General features: G+C 46.4%; 1 protein-coding gene across 1 annotated transcript in view; it reads right to left on the bottom strand.

Moving 5' to 3' along the window:
- Positions 1–17,786, bottom strand: part of LOC147710045 (decapping and exoribonuclease protein-like) — a 205,584-nt gene that overhangs the window by 36,588 nt on the left and 151,210 nt on the right. The window contains exon 4 of the mRNA XM_086919932.1: positions 14,295–14,427. Within this exon, the coding sequence (XP_086776058.1) occupies positions 14,295–14,427 (133 nt within the window). The remainder of the gene's footprint in view (positions 1–14,294; positions 14,428–17,786) is intronic.

The following is a 17,786-nucleotide window of genomic DNA, read 5'->3' as shown; positions in this document are numbered from 1 at the left end:
TTGCACCATCAGAGATCCTGCCCAGATCACGCTCATGCACAGTTCAGATCCATTTGAGGGCAACTGAAACTCTCCCTGCGCTGTATGGGGTACCCTTACCACCCTTAATCCCTAATCCCGCAATTACTCCATTTCACTCTATTCACATCCCTTCAATCTTAAAAAGCCACCAGTGGACAGCAATATTGATTACTTGATGAAAGTTTGGCATGCAATGGGATTGCCAGCTGTTGGCACAGGGCTGTCCCCTGCATGGCACCTCTGCCCTGAGTGCCATCTGTAGTAAGTATTTGCAGGTTTTTTTTGTGTTTAAATTATTTTATTGATAAAATTAAGAATTGAGAAATAACCTAGGAAAAGTGACATGTAAGTTCAGCTTATACCCATACAAACAGAGATACAAATGTAGATTGTGAGACACGCACCAATAGCAAACAATACTAACTTATAATATTTAGGAGAGGTAGAAAATAGAAAAGCGTACTGAGAGAATAAGCTATAGAATGAAGTAATTAAAGAGAGGAATAGAAGAAAGACAGATAAAAAGAAGGAAGGAAAGACGGAAACTACAAAGTAGGGAAGAAAGAGAGGTAGGAGGGCAGTGAGTGCATTGATGGTAATGAGGAATAAGGAAGAGTCTAAGCGAACTATAGGGGGGAAGAATGGGGCATCTTGCAAAAAGGGGGACCATACAAAATGAAAAATGTCTGCTTTGTCCATTAAACTGCAAATGCTCTTTTCACATGATGCTTTCTTGTCCATTTCCGCAAGCCATTCCTCATAAGACGGCAATTGTGGAGAGGGCCACTGTCGCAAAATGCAGGTTTTGGCATCTACATGGACAGTGATGAGCAATCGACAAGCATGGGGGGGGGGGGGTAAAGTCGGGAATGTCCACTAAGTCATGGAGGAGAGTTGGGGGTCTGGAAGTGGTGAGGGAGAATCCATGTATTCCCAGAGCGTAGACCTACTGCCGTCTAGAAGGGGTGTATGTGGGACAGTCCAGCAAAATATGGACAATATCACAGGATGCACAATCACAGCACCAACAGCAGAATGAGGGAGCAACCCTGCAGCCTGGAGCCGCCCAGGGGTCCAGTGCCAGCCCTGAAAGATCTTAAAAAGACTGAGTTTCATCTGTGCCTCATGGAGTCCTTATTCTAAGGCCCACAATAGTTCTGTCCATTTCCATTCTTCCATTTCATCCTGAGGCTAGCTAATTGTGGCTGAGAGTAAAGATGATAATATGGCTTTGTGAATTCCCATAGAAGCCCAGGTTCCGGTGTTAACCTGGTCTTCTATGGGAATTCGCAAGGTCATATTATCAAACCCATTATCACTGCTTTAGCGGCAGTTTCCTGTATCGCCCTTTCTTGATAATATGGCCCTTGGTCTTTTTACTTTGTGCTCTTAAAGTGTCAACTCATTCCAAAATTATCTTGTCCGGACAGCATTAATATTGTGGCTGTTCACAAGTGACGCTGTTCTGAGTTATCTCTTACTTGGAGGAGTTTATTGATGACATTATCGCCATTTCCAATCCTACATGCTTGCCCTAAAGAAGTCCAATGTTGTGGGTGAAACGTGTTGGCTGCTTTCCATTGTAATTAATCTGCATCTGAAACTATTTGAATAAAAAGAAGCATTGAAATGCATCCTTGAAAACTGCATGATATTATTCGGTTATCCTAATGTATAATTAATGTGTGGTGCACTGGTTGGGTTTTGTTCAGATTTGCATAGTTCTGTTAGGACTGCACCTCGGCGGCGGGTGCTTAAAATGTGTGCACCTGTTGGATCCATGGTTACTACCTTTTCTGTTTAAAAATATAGGGGATATTAGTACAGGTGCGATCTGTGGTAGGGGTTCCACTGTCGTGTTCATGTTTACTTCACCTTCAGGAGGCTCGCTCTTGGCCAAGGCAAAGCAGATCTTGATACACAGGATAATCCACCTGGACAGCGTTCTTTTGTGGACAGCCTTGCCTTCATCTTGCCCACATTACCAATGAAGAGTTGATCGTCCAACCTGAAGTCCTTGGTTCTGTTCAAGTAGAAGCTGACTGCCCTCTTGATGTCCAGGCGAGGAAGTCTCTCTTCCTCTTTAGGATGGTGAAGGGAGGATAAAATGTGCACAAGGTGATGATGGACTGCCCCATGTAGAAAGGAGTGACCACCTTAGGCAGAAAAGCAGCTCTGGTCCTAAGAACCATCTTAGCATGGAAAGACTTAAAAGGAGGCTTGAAATGAAGAACCTGCAATTCACTCACCCTCGTAGATGAAGTGATTGACACTAAAAATATAGTTTTAAACGCTAGAAACCTTAAGGGACAACTATGCAAAGGTTCAAAGGGATAATCCATCGAAAATGTGAGAACCAAATTCAAATCCCACTGAGGCATGATAAACAGAGTTAGAGGAAACCTATTAGAGAGACCCTTAATGAATCTCATAATGATGGGAGATTTAAACAAAAAGGGTTGATCTGGTAAACAGGGAAAAGCCGACAAGGCAGATAAGTAGCCCTTAACAGTAGCTACTGCACAACCCTGCTGCGCTAGGGAAAGAGAGAAACACAGACCATCCTATAATTGGTCTAGTAAGGGATTAATCGATCTCTCTCCACACCACTTAAGAAATTTGGCCCACCTACCAGAATAGACAGATTTGGTGTACTGTCTTCTGTCTGATAATACAACATCCACCACATCCGGTGGGAGAGAGAAAGCACTCAGGTTGACCCGTTCAATCTCCAGGCATGCAGGCTCTGGAGGTGGGGGTGAAGTACCTGTCCCTGCGACTGCGAGAGGAGGTCTGCCTTGGGCAGGAGCGGAGCGGCGGGTTCGATGAGAGGCAAAGGAGGCCTGTGTGCCACACCCTTTGCGGCCCTCAATATGACTTGAGCCCGGTCTTGGGGAACCTTCCTTAGACCTCGAGGAATCAAGGGTATGTGGAGAAACGTATAAAGAAACTTTGAGCCCCAGTCTAACTGAAACGCATCCCCGCAACGCTCCCTGCATCAGATACTGGAGACTGAACAATGACAGACAAACAGGTCTAACTGAGGAAAGCCCCACATTCTGAAAATGTGAAGAACCACCTCTGGATGGAGACGCCAATCGTGATCAGCCGAACACTGCTGACTGAGACTGTCAGCACCCACAATCAACACTGCCGCCAAATGATTTGCGATTATGCAAATCTGAGGGTCCTGAGACCAGGACTAGAGTCGCCGAGCCTCTCTGCAGAGAAGATACAACCCTTCTCCTACCTGTTTGTTGGTGTACCACATTACGGTAGCGTTGTTCATTAAGACCTGAACCGACTGACCGCCAAGCAAGGAAGGTGGCCATATGCGTTAAGATATCTGAGCTAGAGCTGTTCCCTGCAACAATGGTTGGAGAGGGGAAAGACGAGGAGTGGGAGGAGGAAACTTACTGTCGAACAGAACCCCACAGACTACCTCTGCCCTTTCTTATGTAGGACCTGTACACAGGATTTGGCTCCTGCTGCTGCAGTTGTTGCCTGCCATGAAAGGAAAAGTTTTTGCAAAGCCGCAAAACTTGCCAAATTGTCCAAAGTTCCTGGGTTGAGTCTGAAGCCAGAAAGACCTTGCTGTAGCTTTGCTGTCCTTAAAGCGCTGCAGCACCGAATCTGCTTTAGCACTGAACAGGCGGGCCCCATCAAAGAGTAAGACCAGCAATGCAGCCAGGACATCAGGCGAGGATCCTGAACCACGCAACCAGGCGTGCCTCACCGCCACAGACAACCCCATTGCTCCGGCTACAGAGTCAGCTGTATCCAGTCCAGTCCAGATTGGATGGCCTAGCCTGTAGCAGCTTGGGCATCTGATAACACCTCTGAAAAATTGCCTTGGACATCCATGGGCAACTTTGGTACAACCTCTTTGGCTGAGTCCAGGAGGGAATAAATGTAACAGCTCAAGAGACGTGGCATTCATACATTTTAAAGCCATAGTCCCAGATGAGAAAACATTCCTCAATGATTGCTCCATGCACTTTAACTCCTTATAAGCAGGCGCTGATGGAAAGGAACCTGCCAACAGCTTTGAAGAGCACAATGCCTGGTCCCACCTAGCTTTCCGGCAAGGATGTGAGGACAGAAATGCAGGATCCCCAGGAGCCGCCTTCTATCTCCTAGCGACAGTCCTGGAAACCGCTGGAGCGGACATTGGCTTCTGCCAAATATCCAAGATGGGCTCTGTCAATGCCTCATTGAAGAGCACTAAAGGTTCAGACATAGAGGACGGATGAATGAAGAACCTCTGTAAGAATGTTTGACTTCAGTTCCGCTGTAGGATGGGGCAATTCTAAAAGTTCTGCAGCCTTTCTTATAACACCGTGGTATGTGGTCACCTCAGGCATTGGTAGGCCCTTTGGTGATGTCAGATTCCACTCAGGGGAGGTGTCCAGGCCATTAGCCTCCTGCAAACCCTCAAAACCAGGGTCAGGGTCCACTATCTCCCTTTCTTCAGCCACTCCATGTTCATTAAGGTTTTCTTCTTCCTGCAACAACCTTTGCGCCTGTCGCCGAGATCTCATCCTCTGAACTGGCGTTGCCAGTGATTTCAGAACTGACATCGAAGGAGGGTTCAAGGGAACAGGAGTCAAATCTGGGTCAGATCCAGACAGTGCTGGTGAAGAACCATCTAATGGAGCTCGACCCTATTGAGACTGCAACGGCGTTGATATTCCAGCGACGGAAGAGGCCAACTCTCTGGAGCCATAAGCATGAAAGGCACGAGCGGTGCCTTGAGAAAGTGAGGTGAAAAACCTCCCAGGGAATATGCCAATGGACCCATGGGGCCAACAGACTCACTAGCAGGATTCGCAGCCCTCGCAAATAAGCCACGCATCGCGTTTATAAAATGTGATGGATCCAATACCAGAGTTGAGAAAATGGGATATGCTGGATCCGGGACAGCAGTCTCTAGAGCCATTCGAAGAGGTAATAAGTTCGGCTCCAGCATCAGAGATTTAGGGTCCGGAGGATAGAAATTCGACCTCTGCATTGGAGGGGGCATAACATTTCTCGGAGCCGGTGGAGTCACAGCCCTTGAAGCCAGAGATGCCAAATATTATGCAAAACTCAGTGCATTATGCACAGTGATTTAAACTAGATTCAATTGGCTACAGGGAGCCATTGAAGAGAATCCAGAGCAACTTAAGTAGAAGAGTGACGTGGCAAAGACAGTGCAAGTTTTGCTGCTGCAGCCTGTATATGATGCAGGCGCTGAACAAGGTATCCTGGTGCACCTAGAAACAAGGCATTGCTATAGTGCAAGCTGCTCAGAATTATGCTTTGCACCAAAACAGGGACAAAACAAGTTGGCAACAAACTTTATATTTTCCAAAGTACCCTCTGTAGACTAAACGAGAGCAGAAAGTTCTATTGAATAAAGAAAGAAAATCGGTATTTTTGTAGTCTCCCAAATTTTGCACAGTCATCAAAGTAACCGGAATTGAGTTAACCTCCGGTGGCCAAAAGTCCCTCCATAGGATGCAGAAATGACGCAGAAAAGCAGTTCATGACCTCCGTCCTATTTCCTTTGAATTTAGGAGAGTTACCTCCTAGCCACTGCGAGATGTCACACATGTAATAATGAAACATTGGGGAGCACATGCCTCCTGCTGCGCACTATTTATAAAGTGACGCATCTAAGCAGATGTGTCACTTTGTAAACCCCTGCGCTACATTATACCTGCATCAGGGGGGGGGGGCGTTCCCCAGCAAAAAGCCTCGGAGAAGTGACGCAGTGAAATCTATGATATTTCACTGCGTCACTTCTAGGACGCCAATGCGTCAAAATCTTGCGCCAGCCTCACAGCAGGCGTAAGACTGACGCTGGCCCTTTCACATGGGGCTTGACCCATGTGAAAGGACACATTGCTTGAGTTGCGTCACTTTTGTGACACAATCCAGCAATGCGTCACTTTTGTGCTTACAGATATGTCAGAAATAGTGATGTATCTGTAACTCCTTGCGACATGATGCGTCATACTGTAATTATGACGCATCGGGTATGTCGCAAGGAGGGCGCATTGAGAAGTGACGTATCGCTTGCTTTCACGCAGCGATGCGTCATTTCTCATAAATGAGGCCCTGCGAGATTTGTTTTTCAAACATCACATTCGTTAACTTCCATATATTAGAAGTTGCTTGAGAGAGGATTGCACGGCTACAAGCTACCACTTTATGAATTCACTGTATTTGTAAAAAATATAGCTAAACACATTAAGCAGTGATGCCTGGTTTTTGCCTGTACCATCGTGCCTTTGCACTCTGACAGCAAATAGTCCCCTTTGCACGATAAGAATCCCCCGTGTTTGAGAGTTAAAGAGGCCGATGTTGTGCCCACACGATGGCACTAGGACCCTGGGGACTCAGGGCTTGGGGACAGGGACACCGGACACCACATCCGGTCAGGGGAGGGGATGAGGGCATTCGGGATCAGGACCTCGGAGCAAGAGGTCAGGGCACAGGGCATGCTGCACCAAGATGCCATTGTTGAAATAAAGGAATTGCCTACCACAACCTTCCTGTCTCCTGCGTGATTTGTGGGGTCCACACGACGTGACAACTGGCGACGAAGCGGGATCGGAATCGTCCGACGTGAAGAAAGAGCGATTTTAACCAGGAGCCCTCCCTGGATCGCGTCGTGACCAGAGAAGGAGTGCAGGAGCACAGCGACGTCCAAGCAACATCAGCGACACGGGAGCCCACCCCGATCGCTGCAGGAGGAACAGGAAAGAAAAGCGACCCAGCGACCCCCCGGTAAGCGCCTAGCAAAGAGCGCGCAATTGAAGATTTGAGGAGGAGAAGGCAGCGCGAGCTCTCGTGAGAGACTTGGCGGCCATTTTGGGGTCAGGCGCGAGAGCCAATAGAAATCGAGAACGCACACGGCGGCCATTTTGGAGTCAGGCAGCACTGTGAGTGGACGTGAAGTCCTGCGAGATCATCGGCGGCCATTTTAGAAACAGGCAAACGGACCAATAGGAAGCCAGAATGGCTCGGCGGCCATCTTAAGGTCAGGAATAGATCAATTTTTGGAAAGAAAGTGCTGATATCAACAGAAAACACCTAAAGAAGCCAAATAGAAGACACAACAAAGTAGGAAAGGGCCAAATAAAGGAAATAGAGAGCAACAAAAGAAAATAAAAGAAGCAAAAATTGACAAAGGCAACAAAGAAAGAAATAAAAGACAAGACAAAGACAGAAAGGAAAGAATAATAAGAAAAATAATAAGAAGCAGAAACAAGTGATGGCAGACTCAAAACCAAGCGCGCAATATAGAAGACCACTGCCATTTAGCCTGTCCGAACCGCAAACAGGGATAAGATGGGAGAAATGGCTCAGACGGTTTGAAAATGATGCAGAGGCAACAGATGTCACAGTAGCAAAGAAACGAGGACTGTTTCTAAATCTAGTGGGCGATGAGGTCGAGGACCTGATGGTGACACTGCCAACCAAAGAGATTGACACCTATGACAAACTAATAAAATGCCTAACAGACAAGTTCGACCCGCAAAGAAATGTGGATTTTGAGAGATACAGCTTCACGATTGCCTTCCAACAAGCTGAGGAATCACTAGACGACTTCGCAACGAGGTTGAGGAAACTAGTGACTCACTGTGAATTTGATAAATTCGACAACGAGCAGGCCATACGATTACTTATAATAACAGGCTGTCGAGACATAGAATTCCGAACAAGAATACTAAAAGAACCGATAGCTCTGGAGAACATCCTCGCACTTGGAAGGGGCGGAAGCGCGAGCAACAACACACGCTCAAGTGATGGAACGTGGCAAAGGAAGAGGTGGAGAAGAAATTCATCGAATGGCAAGCAACGGCAAAACAGGAAACTGGAGACAAGACAGAGGGGATCAGTCAGCAAGGAAGCCGCAAGAAGGAACATGCTACAGATGTGGACTAGAGTTCCCACACCGAGGACAATGCCCCGCATTTGGCCAGACGTGCAGAAAATGCAACGGGAGAGACCACTACGCAAGCGTGTGTCGAGGAGCACAGTTCAGGAACGACCGGGGAAGAACGAGCAGAGGAAGAATGTCGACAAGAAGACACATCAGGCATGTCGAGACTGGAGTGAGAGGTTCATCCACAGAGTCAGGGGAAGAATAAGAAGAAGAGAAAACAGAGCGCCTATACCTCATGACAGAGGGCACCACGGACTCAGAAGACGATGAGGAAGAGTGCAATGAAACAATATGCCTGATATCCAAGAAAAAGATAAGGAAAACGGAGTCGGTAACAATAAAAGTGGGGCCACATGATGCCACTTTTGTTTTGGACAGTGGTGCAACGTGCAACATTATGTGTGTTTCGGAGTATGAAAAAATGAAAATAAAGCCGATCCTGAAGCCATCACGAGTGAAAGTCTTCACGTGGGGGGCAAAGCGACCAGTGATCAACCTGGGAAAGTTCAAGGAAGAACTAAGGTACAAGGATCAAAGGCTAACGGAGCAGATACACGTACTCAAAGGAGACATCCCCGTGCCATGTTTGTTGAGCAACGTCACAGCACCTGTGATGGGACTGATGGAAATGACGTATCACATGGCAGAAAAAAAGAAAATTTTAAAAGAATATCCAAAACTGATAGAAGGATTAGGAAAACTGAAAGGTCGGCAGATAACACTGCACATTGATGAAAGGGTGAGACCGGTTGCGCAACATCACAGAAGGGTGCCCATACATCTACAACCACAAGTGGAGGAAGAGCTGAAAGCCCTTCTAAACCAGGACATCATCGAACCAGCAGATGGACCGACACCGTGGGTGTCACTGATCGTGGCCGTCCCAAAGAAAGACAAATCAAAAATAAGAATATGCGTGGACATGAGGATTCCAAACAAGGCAATCGAACGGGAGTGACACCCAGGCCCACACCTAGACGATATGATTAGCGGTCTCACGGGTACAAGAAGATTTTCAAAGCTAGATCTATGCAAGAGCTACCACCAGTTGGAACTTGACCCCCAGTCGCGGTACATTACGACATTCTCCACCCACCTGGGGTTATTTAGATACAAGCGCCTGAGCTTCGGGATCTCGTCAGCTGCGGAAATATTCCAAGAAACAATTCGGCAAGTCATCAGGCCCGTCAAGAACAGTTTGAACTATAGTGATGATATCCTGGTGTTCGGCAAATCAGATGAAGAACACGACACCGCCCTAAGAGAGGTGTGCTTACACCTAGAGGAAGCAGGCTTAACGCTGAATGAAGGAAAATGTGAACTGGGGCGAAATGAGCTGGTGTTCTTCGGTCACATTTTTTCCAAAAAAGGAATGCGGCCAGACCACAGCAAGGTGGAAACTTTGGAAAAGGCAAAGAAGCCCACAGACGTGGCAGAAGTGAGATCGTTTCTGGGGTTAGCGAGCTACTGCTCGCGCTACATCAAGGACTTTGCCACCGTCAGCACACCGCTGAGAAAGCTGACGAAACAGGGACAGAATTTTCGATGGACCAGTGAATGTGACAAAGGGTTCGAGGAGATAAGAAAGGCAATGACAGCAGTGGATCACCTGGCCTATTTCGACCCGAAACTATGCACAGAGTTGACAGTGGATGCCAGCCCCGTGGGTTTGGGAGCAATTCTAGCGCAACATCAACCTGGGAGGGATACCCCAAGACACATCGTCGCATATGGGAGCAAGAGTCTGACAGATGTTGAGAAAGGATACTCACAACCTGAAAAAGAGAGTCTGGCGGTAGTGTGGGCCTGTGAACACTACCACATGTTCGTGTATGGAAAACCGTTCACAATCGTAACAGATCATCAGGCCCTGATCACAATATATGGCAACCCGAATGCGAAGATACCTCCAAGAATAAAAAGATGGGGAATCAGGCTCATGGACTACAATTTCAAGATCATCCACAAGCCAGGCAAAGAACAAAATCCAGCAGACTACGTGTCAAGACACCCACTACCACAAAACTCCCAAGTGACCACAATGGCAGAAGAATACCTAAATTTTGCACTGAAACTCAGTACACCCGCGACAATAACAGTGAGTGAACTGGAACAAGCAACGAGACAGGATGACACCATGCAAGAGGTGATGAGGATCAACAAAGCTCAACGATGGAGGCACGTGAATAGTAACATGTACGTAGACAAAGGAGTGGACAAAGAAGAACTGCTGGCATTCAAAAGAATGAACGAAGAACTATCAGAATGTGAAAATGGAACAGTAATGAGAGGCACGAGAATAGTGATGCCTCAATCGCTGAGAAGAAGGACAGTGGAACTGGCACACGAGTCACACCGGGGCATGGTTGCCACCAAAAAGATGCTGAAGGAAAAGGTGTGGTTCCCGGGACTTGACAGCATGGTGGAAGAAACGGTAAAAAAGTGTCACATATGTCAAATAATAGGGTCACCTTCAAGACCGGAACCACTAAAAATGTCTCCACTACCAACAGCGGTGTGTACGGAGCTGGCCGCGGACTTCTATGGGCCTCTAGAAACAGGAAACTACTTCCTAGTAGTGATCGACGAATACTCAAGGTTCCCCATTGTAAAGGCAGTGTTGTCGACGTCTGCGAACGCAACACTGCCAGTGTTGGATGAAATTTTTGTGGCATGGGGTTCACCACAGACATTGAAAACAGACAATGGCCCACTGTTCTCAGGAAAAGAATTCAAGAGATTCATGGCATACCTAGGTATACATCACAGACGCATAACCCCCCTGTGGCCGCAAGCAAATGGGATGGCGGGGAGGTTCATGGGGACCATCAAAAAGGCGGTGCAAAGAGCAAAACCAACAGAAATATCAATTTGACAAGCCTTATGCCAGGTACTTAGGGACTATCGGAACACACCCCACAGTTCCACTGGAAGATGTTCCGCTGAATTGGTACTAGGGCGAGTGAGCAGAACACGTTTGCCACAGATAAAAGAAGGAAAAAAAGTGGACCAAGAAGACATCGCCGTCTAAGACAAGAGGTAGAAAGAAAAGATGAAAGAATACGCGGATCAAAGACGACACGCAACAAACAAAAAAATTGAGGAAGGAGACATGGTGTTTGTGAAGTAGCGACAGGTGAAAAAGTCAGACAGCGAATTTGCAAGGGAACCAGTAAAAGTGGTGAAAGTGAATGGGCCCATGATCACAGCCACAGCCGGCCAACGCCAGATCACCAGAAACAGCTCCCACTTCAAGGCAGTAAAAACAGAAGAAGAAACAGAGATGCCAAAGCAAGAAGAGACCAGAGAGACATTGCAGGAAGATCCAACACCAGAAGTCGGAGAACAACGACCAAGGAGAGAATGCAAAAAGACCAAGAGACTGATCGCAGAGATGTAAAGGAATATCAGCAACATCACATCTCTCTGTCTCTCTCTCTCTCTCTCTCTCTCTCTCTCTCTCTCTCTCTCTCTCTCTCTCTCTCTCTCTCTCTCTCTCTCTCTCTCTCTTTACTTCCACGTTTTCTCCATCACTGATGTGAGCCATGGGACAGGTGGCAAATAACTTTTGTTCGCAACAAAGGGGGAGATGTCGTGCCCACACGATGGCACTAGGACCCTGGGGACTCAGGGCTTGGGGACAGGGACACCGGACACCACATCCGGTCAGGGGAGGGGATGAGGGCATTCGGGATCAGGACCTCGGAGCAAGAGGTCAGGGCACAGGGCATGCTGCACCAAGATGCCATTGTTGAAATAAAGGAATTGCCTGCCACAACCTTCCTGTCTCCTGGGTGATTTGTGGGGTCCACACGACGTGACAGCCTCGGCTTCAAGTAGCCATCTTCAATGGAAACGTATGTGGCTGTTGACACGCGGTGCCCGATATGGAAGGAGGTCACGGTTCTTTTTATGAATACTCTTACCATAAAAAACGCACGCTTGAGGAGTAAACCCACAAAATGGGATAAAATAGTTTCCCTTTGGCATAATCATTAAAAGCATGTCAGTCTTGATACATTCACTGACAGAATTCAATTGAATGAGCTATTATGTTATTTCATCGCATACTATGACATGTTGAAAGTATTTAATCGATTAAAAAGGGATTTTGCATGGACCAATAACCAACCATCTCAATTTATCCTACAATGCAGAACAAGGATAAATGGTGTCTCCTAGTAACTTCCCGCAACCTGCTCCACCGACTCCTGAAATCACAGAAGGATGGAAATCCGCAAGGACAGTTATGGATCTTTCATCATTTGACAAGTGGAAACATCAACCCACAAACATTATGGATAGTGAAGAAAAATCAAACCAAGAACTTGGCCAAGAATGTGACCCTTGTGTGTGGTGGTTCGGATTGTTTGGCTTTCTTCTCGTGTAAGAGCTATATATTAATTTATTTGTGGGTTTTTATAAAGCACTGTCTGTCTCCTTTTGGACACTTCACAGCATTGATAGAAGAGTTTCCAGTGAAGTTATGAGGAGGGAGGGTGGAGTCCAATTGTGTAGGGTGAGTAACCGTTTCCTTATTCCTCAGGGTGACCCCAATTTAGCGTGGAGTTCGAATGAAAATACCTTTGAATAATTCAGTTTACCAAGGTTACTTTAAACACATGTAATACATTTTCAATCTCAGGTTGTGATTAAGGTAGTTCGTGATTCCAGGTCCTTGTCCACCAACTTTATGACCACCTTTGGTTTAGGAAGTGTTCTAACAATATATATATATATATATATATGTTTTACCCACGGTGATGTGGTGTTCTGAATTTTGATTATCATTATGTCATCAAGGTAAGTATATATAGGGGATTGTACATGTATTGTCGTTAAGAGTAAGTCTTTTATTCTTCTGGTGTCTCCCAACCAGGGGGTTTAGTAACATCCAAGATTGGATCATTTTCCAGCAACAGGGGTGTATGTCTCTGATGTTAGTAGACTTCAGGAATAATTGGGCGTCTACTGGTGGGGCGAGGCCCCTATAGTATGGGGATGATGGAAAGAGGGACTAGTTGTGCGGGTCAAAATAAGGTGGGGGAGGATGTATTTGGAGAAGGGTGATGGGTTACAGGGGTCTTTATCATTTATCACCAGGCAAACACATTCCAATGACATCAAGCACAGTTCTGAGCACCTGGGAAGTTACAGTTACCTGTTAAAATGTTTATTTTTGAATTTTTGCCGGTTTGACGTTGCATTTGAAATTCAAACTTAACAAACAACGGTGGATACAGCATGTTTTCTACTGCCGTGTACCAGACGATCAGATTCGTTCACAAAGCACATAGATTCCCTATCAAACAACAGCACAACTTAAGGAAATTATTATTTGTTGAAGTCTGCCAGAGAATGACATTTCTATCTGTTTATCCTAAAAATGTAAACTGCGTGGATTATGCTGCCTTCTGCTGGTGCATGTAAACTCTGCAATGTTGTCATTTAGATTAGTAAATGTTTTTGCTAGAAGGTCAGACGCTCGATTTATATTATTTCTATGCAATAGTTTGTGTACCCTCCTCTGTTTCAGCCCTGTGTTACATTGACACTGACAGTTTCACAGCTCATACTTCCTTCCTTAGTCCTCCGGGACTCAAAGTGCATGGCAACTACTCCCGGCCTGCCTTTTCTGTACTTCCTCTGCTCCCATTCTGTATCTCAACTCACAACGAGCCTTTCCTAGGAAGCTACAGCTTCTGTCACTTGCCATTTCATTGGGTAGTTCCGGCAAGAAACTTCGTGAACATCATCTTTCTGGGCATGTAATGCATAAGGCGTGTCATCCAGGCGTGTGTTCCCGCCTGTAGCGGTGATACGCACACCAATTTGTAGAGGGCCAAAAGGCATGTCCAGTGGTAAACAAGCATTGGTAATGCAATAGGACTCGCATTTAGGCAAGACCTATTGCAATGCAAATAGGAATGCGTGCGGGCAACGAGGCAGAGGTGGTGAGAAGGCATTGGATTGCGGGAGGAGTCACAGGTAGAAAGTAGTCTGTGCTGTGAAGGGGCCAGTAGCCATGGAAGGACACAAATGACTGACATTGCTGTTATGGGGAGTGACTAACATGCTTAAAAGCAATCGGAGGGCAGCATTTAGAACCTAAGCCAATGAAGAAGATGGGCCGTAGAGTGGGCGTAGCTTCCACACTATAGTGTATACTGCATGCCTCGCAAAGCGATGGCAGCACATTCGCGCTGCAACGCTAGGCAAGACCTAAAAAATAGTGCTACAGTACATACAGAACACCTGGTTAGCAATTTTCTGATCGCAGCTTACTCCAGGACCCGATGCGGCCCACTGTATCCTCTCCCCACCCTGGTTTACCAACCTGAGTCAGGCCTTGTGCTGTGACGTCAAACGTCCTGCAGTTGACCACGGTGCTCTCGTCGCTCTTGAAGCCCACGATGATCCGTGGTACCCCTCCGAGGAAGGACTGCGCCCAATAATGTAGCCTTTTAATACTGCAATGAGATGAAGGGTGGCAACAGGTAGGTGTGAGGCCAGCAAAAGGGAAAAAGTATAGCATTAACCCCAGAACATCCACTCATGCACTGTGGCCTGCTCTACCACAAATGCACCAACACAATAAACTGATGAGACACATACTTAAAACAGGGTTAAAAAGCCATTGCATGCTTGGCCCTCAAGACACGCTATGAGGCTGCGGAGGGTTCTCAAATTACAGACACAAAAGTTACACACCTGTCACTATAGTTTTAACGCCCAATGCCTTCCCACAGATTTACATGCTGTGCGCGTTTTTTTCAACTCTGTTACTTTCCACGAAATTATGCAAATGTTCTCTAAATGTTAAGGAGGACTTATTTTCTTGACTTACCGGAGAGCCACAGACAATCTCTAAGTGGCTTTATATATTTTAAAAAGTGCGTAGGCTTTGTCCAAAATGGAATCTTGTCTGTTTTATTTGTTTCATAATTCTGATTGACTTACTCTCTAGACTGTGGGTTTGCGAGCTGGGCCACTCAACATTAAATGTCTCCACTGATTGAGAAAGTCACAGAATCCATGTAATGCAAGTTAATACACCGAATTCTAATTTGCTGCTGTCACCTAAATGGCTTCTCTACTTAGACAATGTCCAACCCGTCCAAGGGAAGCAAAGCCAGCACCAAAGAGCAAAGTATTGGTAGCAGTAGATACCTATGGATACCTACTATTTGACGTTCTTTCTGAAAAGTTCTGTTTAAAAAATGTATTTATTAAAGACTTTGCAATATAAATAGTTCACCAGACTGTTAGAATTGGGGGCTTCTAGTTGGCAGAGGTAGGTACCTTTGACCAAAGAACCCTTGCGTCTAGTCAGTGTAAGGGGCTACACTTCTAAAATAACCGCTGCTCATCCCCATGGTAGCTTGGCACGAGCAGATGGCTTATCTCAGAGGCAGTGTGTAAAGCATTTGTGAACACATACAGTAAAACAGTGAAAACACTACAAATGGACACCACACCAGTTACAAAAATAAGTAATCTTTACTAGACTTAACACAAGACCAAACGAAAAAAATCTACAATGCTGTAATCAAAAAAAGACATTAAAATGGTAGAAATAGCTTAGTTCAATGTAGATGGTAAATGCAACACTTTACTCTCAAAGTACCTTAGATGCATCACGCAAAACAAGCAAAAAGGTCGCAGGGAAGTTGATGCGCCGTTCCTTACACTCAGGGAGTGGATGCGTTGGTTCCTTACTGCTGCAGAGGGCATTTGAGGCTTGCTTCCTTATGGTGTGGGGAGTTGATGCGTCGTTTCTTACTGCGGCCCGGTGACGATGTGACAAGATGGCGCCTCGATGCGATGCGACGATCCGGTGCGACAAAATGGCGCCTTTGATGAGATACAACAATGTTGGATGCCATTCATGCACTTTCGACGGTTGTGCAGTGAACTCAGTAACTTCTGAGCCGAGACAGGCCCTGCGACACACTTCTCCGGTGATGCGACGGCAACCTCTGCGGCGGCTACACGCTTCTCCGATGATGCGACGTGCTTCGTCAGTGATGCGATGGCGAACAGCTGAGGTGGCGGCATGCTTCTTCGGTGGTGCAACGGCAATGCTGCAGCTGCAACACGCTTCTCCTCAGTGTGTAGCGCTTCCAGCTCCCAGCGACACACAGTCTTCTCAGAGGGCCCAACACATAACATAGCATGTGTATTTGCAAAGCGCACGTTCACCCAAAGGTCTTTTGGCGCTGAATTACAGACGTTTATTGTTACCCAACTCAATGGTACTCATTTTATCGACCTCACATGGATGAAAGGCTGAGTGGACCCGCCAGGATTTGAACCTGTGTCCATGAGGTCGAAAACCAGGCCCCTGCAGTGTATACATTAGTCCACTGAGCCACCAGACCCGGCCCAAACAAAAGTAGGGACCTATCTATAGGCAGAATCCCCACCAATGGAATTCAGGGGAGCTGGTGGTGAAGTCTTGTATCCCTGAGACTTCAGGCAGGAGGAAGCACACTTCAAGATTATGAAAAGTTCACACAAGTCCTTTTCGTCTTTCCTTGGCAATAAAGTAACCACTGGAGGCCAAACCCAGAAATAGCAAAACAGCACAGGGGCAGTCTCCTCCTACAGCTTCCTTGGTTCTTCTCCTTGGCAAAGGTTCGTCTTTATTCCCAGAAGTGATCTAAAGTTCTGGGGTCTGGGCCCCAATATTCAACCAGTAAATCCTTTGTCATCTGAAGGCAGAGGGTGCCTGTGCCCAGCCAAAACCAGTTCTGTGCAGCTTAATGGCAGGAGGTGGAGACAGAATTGTTGAAAGCAAACCTGGCCCAGGCAGCAGAAAGGAAATCTCCTCCCCCTACTCTCTATTCTATGAGGGCTCAGGGCAGTGAAAGGAAATCTCCACCCCCCACTCTCTATTCAATGCAGGTCCTGTTCAGCCCAGCCCTGACCCATCAGACTTCTGTAGCCAAGGCTCTCTCCAGCCCCCTGTCACTCACAAGCCAGACTTGGAATACACAAATCTAGCAGAGGCATACTGGATGTTTAGGCAAGAAAATACCTACTTTTTAAAAGTGGTATTTCAAACACAGAATGTAAAACCACCTTCACTAAAAGAGGTATTTTAACATTCGGAGTTCAGGCATACTAAACTCGAATTTCTACCTTGTTCCCTGGGTCAGTTAGGATTCTAAGATGTTATAATTAAACTACCCATTCTGGCCTATGGGAGCAGGTAGCCTTGCAATAGTGAAAAACGAAATTGGCTGTAATTCACTATCAGGACATGCCACACACCAGGGCATGTCCTACCTTTCACATACAATGCACCCTGTCCATGGGGGTACCTTGGGCCTATCTTAGGGGTGACTAACATGTGATCAGCAGAACAACAATAGGACTCCAGCACCTTTTAGATGCCAGCTACAAATTCTCGCACTGGAATGCTTCAAAAATAAACTTGAAAAAATTAAAAGTAATGGGTATAAACCATCACAAGAAGGCAAATCCTAGCTGGTACCACCTGGCCGGCAAACACCTAGACCAAGTAACAAACTATAAATATCTGGGCGTGCTTTTAGATCAAAATAACTCTTTTAAGCTACAGCTGGAAACCTTACGAAGGAAGGGAGTTAGGACCTGCTTGGCACTAAAACCCCTGAAGAAACTGCTGCCAGACCTAATGTTGAACCTTTCTAAAAGCTCTGGCTTGAGCTGTCCCGCACTGGAAAACTGCCAGCTATTGTGTACCTTCAGGAATCGTTGAAGACCCTAGGTCTGATAGACGCTTGGAACACCTCAATGGGCGACTCAGTTTAAAAAAAATAAGTAACAAGGCCAACAAGACTCA

This window comes from Lissotriton vulgaris, chromosome 5, assembly GCF_964263255.1.
Source record: "Lissotriton vulgaris chromosome 5, aLisVul1.2, whole genome shotgun sequence".
In the NCBI taxonomy this organism is placed as follows: Eukaryota; Metazoa; Chordata; class Amphibia; order Caudata; family Salamandridae; genus Lissotriton; species Lissotriton vulgaris.
This window is presented reverse-complemented; position numbering and strand designations above follow the sequence as displayed.